Below are 12,939 nucleotides of genomic sequence, written 5' to 3' on the forward strand. Positions count from 1 at the left end.
CTCCTTATGTGTATTTTGTGATTTGGTTATAATGGAATTTATAATTAGGAAATAAACAGAAATGAAGAACTCTTAAGTTTGGTGATCTTCATAATATAGTCATTTCTATCAGTAGCACAGATCTGGCCTTCTTTACTTGTGACTCTCATCCCTCTCTTGCGATAAAAACATGAAGGACTTTCCAATGTGATTGAGACCTGATGCAGCAGCACCTTATGTTGAGATTCTGATAAGCCCTTGCCAGTCTTCCCACATCATGGCACAATCTTTTCTTTTCTTTCTTTCTTTTGTCTGATTTAAGGTTTTTATTTTGAAAGCATATGCATGGATAATTTTCCAACAGTGACCCTTGCAAAAACCTTGTGTTCTAAATTTTTCCTCCCCTTTCCTTCACCCCCTCCCCTAGATGGCAAGTAATCCAATGTATGGCACCATTTTTTAAAAGTCCTTTCATTCTGCTTCTAATGTTCACATCATTGTTAATAATTAATAGTAGCCTAATTATACATGTTATGTTATATTTTCCTCCTTTCCTTAAGGTATTCCCCAAAATGGTGAGATATTTGATGATATATTCTTTTTAGATCCACTGTTGCTTCCCATGATGAGAGTGTAACCATGTTTACTAAGGAGAAATGACATTTTACAACATGTGGCTTTCTTTTTTTTTTTGCCCTGAACAACCATTGGCTTATCATATCCCATGTAAACCTTCCTGGTGGGATGTTTGTGGTTAATTTGATCAAGAGTGTAAGTCATGTGGTCTAGTTGTGGTCTAGCATTCTGACTATGTGACCTCTCTCATGTCATTCCCATAAGAGTGCCTCTAGCATTTCATCCACTTCTAACAGAATTAAACAGTATTTTGAAAAATGCCTTCTCTCTGCCCCAGGCTGGAGTAGGCCTGAGGATTCAGAGAGAAAAAAGCATGTTTCTGCTTTCCAAGAGCTAACATTCTACTGGGAAGAAACAGCATGTACAAAGGTTAAGTATATAAAAAATTAATACAAATAAATGAGAGAGCATTGTGACTTTGTTATAAGGAAAGGCCTCTTGTGGGATGTGGTACTTGAGCCAGGCCTGGAAGGGAACGAGGTATTCCAAGAGTCAGAGATGAGAAAGAAGTGTGTTCTAGGAATAGGGTGTGGCCTTTTGCTAGTGCCTGGAGGAGAACTTTGGGTTAGTTGGGCCCTAATGTAAAGGAATCAGTTTGTAGAGGTTATTCAATGCCAAATTAAAGGAAGGAAGGAGAAAAGAAGGGAGGAAAAATATATTTATTAAATATCTACCACGTTCTAGTCTCTATGCTAAGTGTTGAGAGAAATAATTCTTTTTGGACCTCTATTTCCTATCAGTATTAATCAGATTGCTAGAATCATCTCACAGTTCTGTATATAAGGCCCCAGTGCTGTAGCTGCAGATTCTAAATTCACTTGCTTAACTATAGGAAGTTAGCTAAAGGCCCTCCCGCCTTGTTTTGTCTTGTCATTGTGACCAATCCTCGGGTGGCAGAGATCACAACTATATGGAAAATCCCCTCAAATATTTTCATACCTCTGGATCAATCACTTGTCCAATTGGACCAAATGACCATCTTATGACCATTTAGATCACTGACTATGATGATTTGTACCATTTCATCCTGCCCAAATTAAGGAAAAACCTGTCCATCTTATGTGGAGATATTCCTTGTTTCACTCAATTTGTGATTCTGTTGATTATTTTGCTTATTCAATGGAATTGTTCTGTTTCTGGCATAGTTGTTCTAGAATGACTGGACATCTAGCCCTGTAAAATAGGGCCCTGAAAGGAAGAGGCATCTCAGATCTTAAAGAAGATCTTCATTAGAGGGAACTATGAATCTTTTAATAAAATGCCATTGGCTCAGAGTTCTGTCTTATTCTCTCTTATTTTAAGTGGGATAATTTTAATCTGTGAAGTGCTTTATATCACATTTGAACCTTCCAATAATTCTGGCAGATAGATAGCGACTATTATTATCATCCCTGATTTTACAGAGGTGAAAACGAAGGCAGATTAACTATCTTGTCCAGGGTTCCACAGTAGATAAGTTTCTGAGGCTAGATTTTGATTTCAGGTCTTCCAAACTCTAACCCCAGTGCTTTATCTACTGTGCCACCTAATTGCCTTGGGTGAAGAGAGGCCATTATCTGTCAGGGTAGCCAGTTTTTCTTTTGGATATCTCTAATTGTTCACAAGTTTTGTTTTTGCAGATCAAGCTTCAATTGGCGTCTTTTTCGTCTTCTACCCATTACACCTAGTTTTGGTCTCTGAGTCTAAGAAGAACATATATACATTTGGATACTATAGATAATGTGTATCTGTGGATAGATGTGGATAGAGTGTAGATACTGGAGGCAGAAAGCCTCAGATACTAATTAGCTATGTGAACCTGAACAAGTCACTTATTTTCTGTTTCCCTCAGTTTTCCGCAATAATAAAATGGGGATAATAACAGTATTTACATTGTAGGATTGTTGTGAGTCAAATGAGATTATGTTTGTAAAGTGCTTACCATAGTGCCTGGCACATAGTAGGTATTTAATACATACTCATTCTTATTCTCCTTTTCTCTCATATGTGACAGTCCTTCAGATACTAAAAACAGCTATTATATTTTGCCAACTACTTTTCTTTTCCAGGCTCCATATCCTCAGGTTCTGTAATGATTCCTTAGATGACATGAGTCCATGACTCTTCCCTGTCTTGGTTGCCTTGCCACAAACACTCTGTAACTTATCAATGTTCTTCATAAAATGTTTCCCTCTCCTAGAGGTCTTAGATGGCTCCACAGAGAGATAGATGTTGACTATTGTTTTTTTCCCTTGCATTTTGAGTGACCACAGGCTTCATTTTCAGGTGATAAATATTGTTGCTTTCTGCCCTTTCAGGATCTGTATGCTTAAATTTGAAGGACTGGAATGTGGAAGACTGATTCAACTTAATCTCCTTAATCCTTCAGAATATAACTAGGAGCAATGTCCAGTCAAGTCAGGGAGCATTAAGTATCTTTCATATGCCAGGCACTGTGCTAAATATGGGGTTGCAAAGAAAGACAAAAACCACCTTCAGAGCTTAAGAAGCTCAGAATATAATAAACATATGCAAATAACTTTGTACAGTCAAATTATGTATTGGAGAAATTGAAGATGATCTCAGAGGGAAGGCATGATGATTAAGGAGAACTGAGCAAAGCTTCTTGCAGCAGGGGTGGCTTACCTGAAACTCAGGGAAGCCAGAGAAGCCAGACACAAGAAGGGAGAGCATTTATGAAAAAGTGTCCACTATTAAGAAATGGAGTATCTTGTTTAAGCAACAGTAAGGGGGACAGTTTCACTGGATTAGAGAGTATGTGGAGGGAAGCCAGGTATAAGATCTGGAGGGGGAAGGGTATGAAGGGCTTTAAAATCCAGATGATAATGTATTTCATACTGGAGAGAAATAGGGAGCTACTATTGTTTATTGAGTTGGGTAGTGATATAGAGATGTGCTTTTTAGGAAAATCATTTTGAAAGCTGAGGGGAGAATGGCTTGAAATGGGAAGAAACTTGAGATAGGGAGATCAACCACCAAAGCAGAGATGGTACCAAGATAGAAATGGTAGGACTTGAGAACTGATTGGATCAGGCAAGGGAAAACTCAGAAGATTTTAGTAGTCAAGGATGACTCTTAGGTTATGAACCTGGATGACTGGGAAGATGGTGGTACCCTTAACAGCAATATTAAAGTAAGGAAGAAGGGAAGGTTTTGAGGGAAAAATAATTAGTTCCACTCATGGGTAGAAATTGAGAAGAGAAATATTCACATTCAACATTAGCAGAAATAACCTCTAAAGAAGCTCTAATTGTTAAAGCTATTCTAAAGTGGAATGACTGCCTCAGAAAATACTAGGTTCTACTTCTCCTAAGGCTTTCAAGCAAAGGCTGGATGATCATGTATGATGTACATAATAGGGGTGATTCTTTTTCAGATGTAAGTAGAACTAGATAGCCTCCAAGGTCCTTTACAACTAAGAAATTCTGCGATTCTGTATTTAATGACTAATAAATATAAGTTCTTCCATACTTCAAAGGGAAATATGAATGTAGATTATTCATATGATTTCCTACAATGTCAGATAACTCTAAAGGACCACAGAGTGGTCCAACCTGTATGTGAAGAGCAATGCTTCTTACAACATCCTATTAGAATGGTTACACAGCCTTCAACTTGATTTCTATTGATAGGAACAGCATTATCTCCCGGGATAGCCCATTTCATTTTTGTAATCTCCATGGTTTTCCTTCCGTTGAGCCAGAATCTGCCACTCTAGATCTATGAATCATTATTCCCAGGTTTTCCTTCTGAGGCCAAACAGAAGAAATCGATAGTCTTTGAGATTTCTTGATGTCAGAGATCACACTTTTAACTCTGAGTCTTCTCTTCTATAAAGTTAAACATTTCTAGTTCTTTCACATGATCTGCATATGATGTGGTTTCTGTCTTTATCAGCATCTTGGCAACCCTGCTCTGCATTGTGCCTTTCATTGTATCTAATATGTGCCTAGAACTGAAGGCAAATTAATACTAGTGATAGCTGACATTTATTTATAAAATAATTTAATATGAATTTCTCATTTGATTTTATCACAATTTTGTGAATTAGGTGGTTGAAAAAAGTTAAGCTTGGAGAGGTTATTTGATTTCCCAGGGTTATATAGCTAGTTTTTGAAGCTGGATTCAGATGTAGGTCTTTCTGATTGCAGATTCCATTTCTCTACTGTGCCTCTTGTTTCAGATATGGTGGTCTTTCAGTGTAACAAGATATTCTAGTTAATTTTTTTTAACACAAGTCATTGATCTAGTCATACATATGGGATTAACCACATGGGAAAGACACAAGGAAAATATATTTTTCTGGTTGTTTTAAAAATGGCTCAATATTTTGTTCCTTAATTGACCATTTATTAATTATCACAGTTATTTGACAAATGATTCCTTTTATAACATTTGCAAGTAAAAGAAGATTTTCTGTTCAGTAATTTCAAATTCTTAGGGGTGTCTTTATGGAGTTTTCCTGGTTAATTTTTGGTGGAGTTCATCTTTCTCTTGTACTTTTCTATCACCATAGTGCCTGCATTCTTTAGAAAAACTGATTTAAGAGTGGGGATAATGAGAAAGCATCGGCTTTATATTAAGTGAGTCTCCTATGTTGTTGTTGCTAAATTCAAGGATATAATGTGTTTCTAGAAGAAAATTGATGGAAAATATTGTGTCCTTGACAGATTTTTTTAAAAAATTAGGCTTTAAACTTTGGGATAGTAGGGAATATCTTAAATTTTCTTTAGTACTTAGCATACTGTGACAATAAATGTTGAATATTATTATCCTAGCTCTTTTCAGGTATCAAAAATTATTTTCAAAAAACATCACCATATTCTCTTTCCATTTGTTTAATTTTCAGATTTTCCATTTACTGGTACCTTAATTTTGTATAGCAATTATTACTGTTGTTGGAACCCAATGTCTTACAAGCTTTCTATTTTTAGATGTCCTTTATTTCCTTGGTCTCAGTGATGCCTTTTGTTCTCCAAGAAAAATTTAGGATCAGCTAGCTGTTATAGCTTTCACTGTTATAGAAAACAGGCAAGAAAAATTCATCAGGATTGGTTTATTTTCTTTGTTAGGATATATTTTCTTACCTAGGAGTACTGGCTTTTGAAATACTAGAACACAATGTAAATGCTATAGAATATTATTGTTCTATAAGAAACGATGAGCAGGATGATTTTAGAGAGACCTGGAGAGAGTTACATGAACTGAGGCTAAGTGAAATGAGCAGAACCAGGATTTCATTGTACGTGGCAATAGCAAAATTATACAAGGATCGATGCTGATGGATGTGGCTCTTCTGAACAATGAGACGATTCAGGCTAGTTCCAGTAATCTTGTGATGATGAGAGCCTTCTGCACCCAGAGAGAGAACTGTGGAAACTGTGAATCACAACATAGCATTTTCACTCTTTCTGTTGTTGTTTGTTTGGATTTTATTTTCTTTCTCATATTTTATCCTTTTTGATCTGATTTTTCTTGTGCAGCAAGATAATTGTATAAATACATATGCCTATCTTGGATTTAAATATACTTTTTTACCATGTTTAACATATATTGGTTTACTTGCCATCTAGGAGAGGGGGTGAGGGGAAGGGGGAGGAAATTAGAACACAAGGTTTTGCAAGGGTTAATGGTGAAAAATTATCCTTGCATATGTTTTGAAAATAAAAAGCTTCAATAAAAAAAAAAAAAGAAGAAATACTAGAACACAGAATTTTCCCCAGCTTTCCTGTGATGAAATCCTTAAGGTGAGATATCAATTTTGACATTTTTTTTTGTGTGTGCAGAATCCTTTTTCTATGGTAATTGGCTTTATTTATTTAAAAAAAATTCAACAATAAATATGCTTTCGAGATCTATTTTTTCTAGATATAAGTAAAGTTTTAGTTTTGCTTCTTTCTATTTAAAAGTGTTTTTTTTTACAAGACATTATTTTAGGATTTTTATATTTGATGTCTTTGATAAAAGAATCAGGTAAATCTCATTAGAGAAATGCCCACTAAAACAGTTCTGAAGTACTTTTTTACATCCATCAGACTGGCAAAGATGACAAATATCAAAGAAACAATAGGAAAATATATACCATTGTTCTGTTGGTACATCTTTGAATTGGTCCATTCCTTCTGGAAATCAAATTTAATCTAAACTCCAAGTGATTAAATTGTGTTTCTTGTTAAACCCAGTAATAGGTTTACTAGATCTGTTCCCCAAAGAGATCAAAGAAGAAGGAAAATAAAAAAAAAATATGGTTCATATATACATAAATATTTACAGCAATACTGTGTTGTAATGTGGAATGGGAAATTAAAGGTGTCCTCATCAGTTGGGGAATCTTGAGCAACTCATATAGGATATGTATGTAATGGAATACATTTGTGCCATTAAAAAAGTGACAAAAAGGGTGACTTTTGGGGAAGATTTGTATGAAGTAATTCAGAATGAACAGAAAAAAAGAACAATTTGTATCATTAAAATATTATAAAGAAAAACCACTTTGAAAAAATTGAGTATTCTGATCAATGCATGACCCATCATGACTATAGTGAATCACAACTACCTTACAGATGTGGATATCTTCAGCAGACTGAGGCAGATATTTTCAGGCATAGTTGATGTGTAGATTTGTTTTTGCTTAACAAATGGGTATTTGTGGAAAAAGTTGTATAGGTTCCCCCCTTCTTTCCGTGTTTCATCCTGCTTTCTGAGCTCCCCCCCCCACCAGATTTTGGGAGAGGTGCAAGTATGAGAGGGAGACAGCAGTAATTATGTTAAAAAAAAAACCAAAAAACCAAGAAATAAGAGAAAAGGGAGAAGAATTAGCATTTAGTCATTCACTTTGCTAAGCACATTTTATAAATATTATTTCATATGATTCTCACAACAAGCTTGTGAGGAAAGTGCTATTAACATTCCCATTTCATGGTATCCCACAGTTACACAATTAAAAGTGGTCTGCAGTTAGATCTTTCTGACTCCAAGCCAAGTGTTCTGGCCACTGTACCACCTTCAAAATACACAGATGATAAAGGAAGAAAGAGACTTAGTGGGACACTTTTGCAACTAATAAATTAAATTCTTCATTCTTTTAAAAAGTGTGAACCTATACAATCCTCTCCCTTTTTCTTCTGTGTACATGGAAGTGCCCATGCTTATGTTTGTCAAGTTTGTGACAACAAAAATATTTTTTAAAATTGCTTTAGTGACTCCATATTGCCGGAAGGTCAACTCTAAACTCTTCTCTGACATTTTGACACTTTCCCACCTGTCTTCAACCTTTTTAGTTTTTTTTTTTCCCCACATGCTTCTCATGCACTCTCCAATCTAGTCATGTGTGGGCATGACTAGGTAGTTCCCATCTCTATGCCTTTGCATAGGCTGTGCTTCCTATTTATAATGCATTTGATCCTCACCTTTACTACTCCATGATAGAAGTAATAATAACAAAAGCAAGCACTGACATGACATAATACTTTAAAATTTGCAAAGTGTTTTTGATAAAGTAACCTCTTCTCATCCTTTTCTTCCCTTCTCTCCTCAACAACTCTGAAGTTGGTGGTATGATAATTATTCCTATTTTACACATGAAGAAACTGAAGTCAGAGGTTGTTATTTTTTCAGGGTTACAGACATAAGTGTCTGGTACATGTTTGAACTCAGGTCTTTGTGACTCCATTTCAATGTTCTATCTATCTCATCATATAGCTGCCTACTTAGTTTCAAGATTGATTTAAAACATCACTTTGTGGTAGAGGCTTTTTCTGATTCCCTCCATCCGCTGGTACTCTCCTCAAATAATTTTGTTTCTATTTTTTTCTGAAGTTGCATTTGCCTTTATATGTGTTTGGCCATAATAGAATGGCATCTACTTGAGGGGAGGGATTGTTTTATTTTTGTCTTTATATCCCTGGCATCTAATACCATAATCGGCATTTAGTAGTGCTTAATAAATGCTTATTGACCTATGTTTGCTATTCTCAAACCTTTCATTTAACCAGTATTTATTTATTGAGCATTGCAACGCATTGAACTAAGTGATGAGTGGCATATAAAGTTAAAAATTTGCTGGCATTTGATCAATCATCAATAAGTCATTTGTGTCAGGCATTCTGCCAGGTACTGGAGACACATATACCAAGAATGAAACAATTACTTTTTATAAGGAATTTATATCTTAATGGGGAACATAGTAAGTGCACAATAAAATGTATAGAATAAATACAGTGAGGATACAAAGTAGTAAAATACACTGTCGTTTAGGAATAGGAGGCATTAGTAATTGGGAGTCATCAGTTCTTTAAAAGAATTTTGAAGAATGTCAGGATTCTGTGAGACATTTAGGTTAGAAGCAGGTTCAGTCTAAGTATGGGGATAGCTAACTCAAAAGGACCCAGAGATGAAAACCTGGTGAAGAATAATGTGTCAACAAACATTCGTTAAGTGCCTTCTCTGTGTTAGGCACTGTGCCAAGTGATAGAGATACAGGGAAAGAAAACAGGCCTTGATCTCAGTGTGCTCAACCAAATGGGAGAGACATGGGGCACCTCAGGTCTTAGTGGGAGTTAAACAGATTAGAGTAAAGTCTCTGATGTTGCTTGTCCTTAGTTATTATATGAATTATATTCCTGTTTCTGTTCACTTGAGTCTGTATCAGCTCTTTGAGCCAATGCTGATGAAAGATTCACTCACTTCCCCTTTTTCTCCTCCTTCCACTGTAAAAGCTTCTTGTTACCTCTTCTTATGGCAGATAATTTTCACCATTCCACTTTTCCTTTTCCCTTTTTCCTGTACATTCCTCTCTCATTCCTTAATTTCATTTTTTAAGATATTATCTCTTCATATTCAATTCACACTTGTACCCTCTTTCTCTGTATATACTCCTTTTAACTGACACAATAATGAGAAAATTCTAATGAGTTACAAGTGTTATCTTCCCATGTAAGAATGTGAACAAATAAAACCTTATTAAGTCCCTTATGATATTATTGTCCTGATTACCTCCATATGCTTCTATTGATTCCTGTGTTTGGAAATTATATTTTCCATTTAGTTCTGGTCTTTTCATCATGAATGCTTAAAAATTCTCGATTTCATTGAATAAATACCTTTTCCCCCTGAAGAATTATATTCAGTTTTACCAGATAGGTGATTCTTAGCTGTAATCCTAGCTCTATTGCTCTCCATAATATCATATTCTAAGTTCTCTGTTCCTTTAATAAGCTGTTAAATCTTGAGTTATCTTGACTGTTGCTCCACCATACTTGAATGGTTTCTTTCTGGATGCTTGCACTATTTTCTCCTTGAGTCTGGAGTTTTGGAGTTTAGCTATAATATTCCCAAGAGTTTTCATTTTGGAATCTTTTTCAGGAGCTGAGTCTCCCTCCCTCCCCCCCAATATATGTATTTTGTTTTATTTTTTTACATATATATTAACTTTTAAAATACACATTTCTTTGTGAATCATGTTGGGAGAGAAAAGTCAAAAAAAGGGGAAAAACATAACAAGAAAAAACTAGAAAATAAAAACAGTGAACATAGCATGTATTGGTTTAAATTCAAAAAAAATTAAATCCCATAGTTCTCTTTCTGGATGCAGAGTGTTTTCAATCCGAAGTTTATTAGGATTGCTTTAGATCACCAAATTGCCGAGAAAAACCAAGTCTTTCATACTTGATACATGGGATTTTACCCCATGACTTCTTCACCCAAGTCACGACTTCCTGCAGACAGGGCTTCACAAAGTTTCCACGCTGATTTCTTTCCATTCTATTTTCAATGTAGTCATTGACTTCCATGCGCAAATGGTCCTTGAATGGCTTGTTTATTGCAATATCAAGGGTCTGGAGATAGGCAGTCATTCCTGCAGGAATCATTACTTGATCTATTCTTCTCTCTGCAAGGAAGTTCTTCATTTCTTTAGCACGGTGAGTGCTGGCTGAGTTCTTCTTTTATCCTCCATCATGCCCCCTCTCTCCCGCTTACATACCGGGTTTTTATATTGTCTTGCCTCAGCTCTCCTCCCCGGCACTGCTCTCAATGGTGCCAGCAAGCAAATCACTGGGGAAGAACAGGATGACGGCGCTCATTGCTGCAGCTCTGATTGGATGCAGCTCGGAGCGCGGCATGCATTTCACCCGGAGAGGAGGGAGTGGGGGACAGTGCATACAGAGGGTACCGGAATGTAGTGTGTAGCGCAGGGATTCACCTTCACTACAGTAGCAATCTCAATAGGGCTTATTTTTTGGGGAGGGCTTATTTTAGAGGAATCTTACACAGTAAGGGGAGGGCTTATTTTCGGGATAGGTCTTATTATCTGGGAAACATGGTAGCTGCCCCCACCATGATAACTTTTAATGGTCAGAAACTTTTTCTGTTGTCTGCTCATTTTCCTAGCCTATTACTCAGCTCTTAACTTATTGTTAAAATAGGCTCTGTTTCCAGAGGTGTATTATTTCAAACTTAAGGGATTATGTGCAGCTGTTTTCAGAGATCCTTCTATGAGTCTGACCACAAGCACCCTTTTCTGTTCTGGAACTATTAGGAGTGTCTCTGTCCCACTATAGCTGTAAGATCTAGTGTGCTAAAGCAAGACACCTTCTTTACTGATAATAAAGAGATATTGTGAGCTTAGTAGAAAACTGCCATGACCCACCACTGTCCTTGCCTACTCTTGGTTTTCCAAGGTCCTCTCACCTTTTCTGCAGACCTTGCAAGTCATCTTTGGTGTCTCTAGGCTCAGAAGTCTAGAAACTGCCAGTGTTGCTGCAGATTCAGAGATCTGTATTCTCTTTTCTATTTTGCTGCACTGGTGCTATCTGCACTGGGAAGATGAAATGAAAACATTTGTTTTATTTTTCCATAAAAATTATCAAAATAGGGCAATGTATTATGGTAATTTTATAATGAGAATAGAGATAATTTGCTATGTTTATTTAGATATTCTGGTTATTTATTATTTCCACTGAAGACGATCTCACTTAGAAATTCCCTTAGCAGTATCTCTTGTGCTTGAAAATATGTATTTATCTTGCTAGGAATGTTACTAATGATAAATTCCAGAGATACAATTAACTTAAGTATAACAACAGATTTTCCTAGAATAAATGGTAGAGTTGGTAGAATACTACAGTTATTACCCTAAGATGAACATAGTACTTGTTTTTGTTTGAATATTACTTTTCTATGTATATATCTACATTTAATTTTCTATATATTATAAATTTAATAACTATCATAAACATCAATTTAATAAAATAAGGAGGAAAATCTTATATGACAGAGTAAGTTAGAATCTCATGAATGAACAAAAAAAGGAAAAATAAATCTTTTTTTTTTTTTTTTAGGCTTCTCTTCCCTATGAATTTGTAGTTATACTTTTAACTTTATTTTGTTTTCTGTTTTGTTTTGTGTTTACATTAAGAATTGATTTTGGTGTATAGCAGTTCTTGTATAATTTATATAATTACACAATTTATACTATTACACAATATACTATATAATGGAGGAAAGAGAGGTGTCATTTCAGTATTCATAGTCAATGTCTAATAATTTTTTAATCTTTACATTTTTTGGTAGGAATTTGTTTGCAAAAAAGCAAACTGCAAGACTCAACACACATGATGACTTGGGGTGGAAACTATTTGGGAAAGTATCACTTCGAGAGAATTCTCAGAAAGATTCTAAGAAAACACAAAAGGTATGTCCATTAGACTAAAACATAAAGCTGCCTGATGTACACAATATGTTTATAAAGTTTGAGAAGCAGTACAGCATTGCATAAAATATCACAAGCTAAGTTCTTTAAAAAGTTAAATATATATTTAGGGTGTGGTTGGCTTTATTTTAATTTCTTTTCCATTTCTCATTATAGAGACTTTTCATCATGAAATTCCTCTAGATACAAGCTTTTCTATTTGTCATTTAAAGCTATTTATGATCTAACTGTCTTTCTAGACCAATTTCATGTTACTTCTCCAGAGGTCCTCTGTTCAGTCTGACTTCTCTATTTGTTATAATCAGGATGTAACATTCCATCTCCTGTTCTCTTTCTTCTTTCTGCTTCATAGAATCTTATCTTTATTGAAAGCTCAACTCAGATTTCACTTACTACATGAAACTTTTCTTGATTTCCCCATTTATACTAAATTAATTTGAAATGCTTTTAATTTACTTGAGGTCATGTTGTACTCTCCTGCCCCCCTACCTAGAATGTAAGCTCCTTGAGGGCAGGTATTGTTTGTACCTGTAGTACCTAGGCTAGTGCCTTGTGCATAGAAAGGGTTTAACTCCAGAAGGACCAGAGTTTATGAATTGCTCAATCAAGCTATA

At 35.4% G+C, this 12,939-nt stretch overlaps 1 protein-coding gene across 2 annotated transcripts in view; it reads left to right on the forward strand.

The window, feature by feature from the left end:
- The window catches only part of TBC1D14 (TBC1 domain family member 14), a 111,810-nt gene that overhangs the window by 35,266 nt on the left and 63,605 nt on the right, over positions 1-12,939 (forward strand). For both annotated transcript variants that reach the window (XM_051965566.1, XM_051965565.1), the window contains exon 3: positions 12,187-12,307. In XM_051965566.1, coding sequence (XP_051821526.1) covers positions 12,187-12,307 — 121 coding nt within the window. The remainder of the gene's footprint in view (positions 1-12,186; positions 12,308-12,939) is intronic.

This window comes from Antechinus flavipes, chromosome 6, assembly GCF_016432865.1.
Source record: "Antechinus flavipes isolate AdamAnt ecotype Samford, QLD, Australia chromosome 6, AdamAnt_v2, whole genome shotgun sequence".
In the NCBI taxonomy this organism is placed as follows: domain Eukaryota; kingdom Metazoa; phylum Chordata; class Mammalia; order Dasyuromorphia; family Dasyuridae; genus Antechinus; species Antechinus flavipes.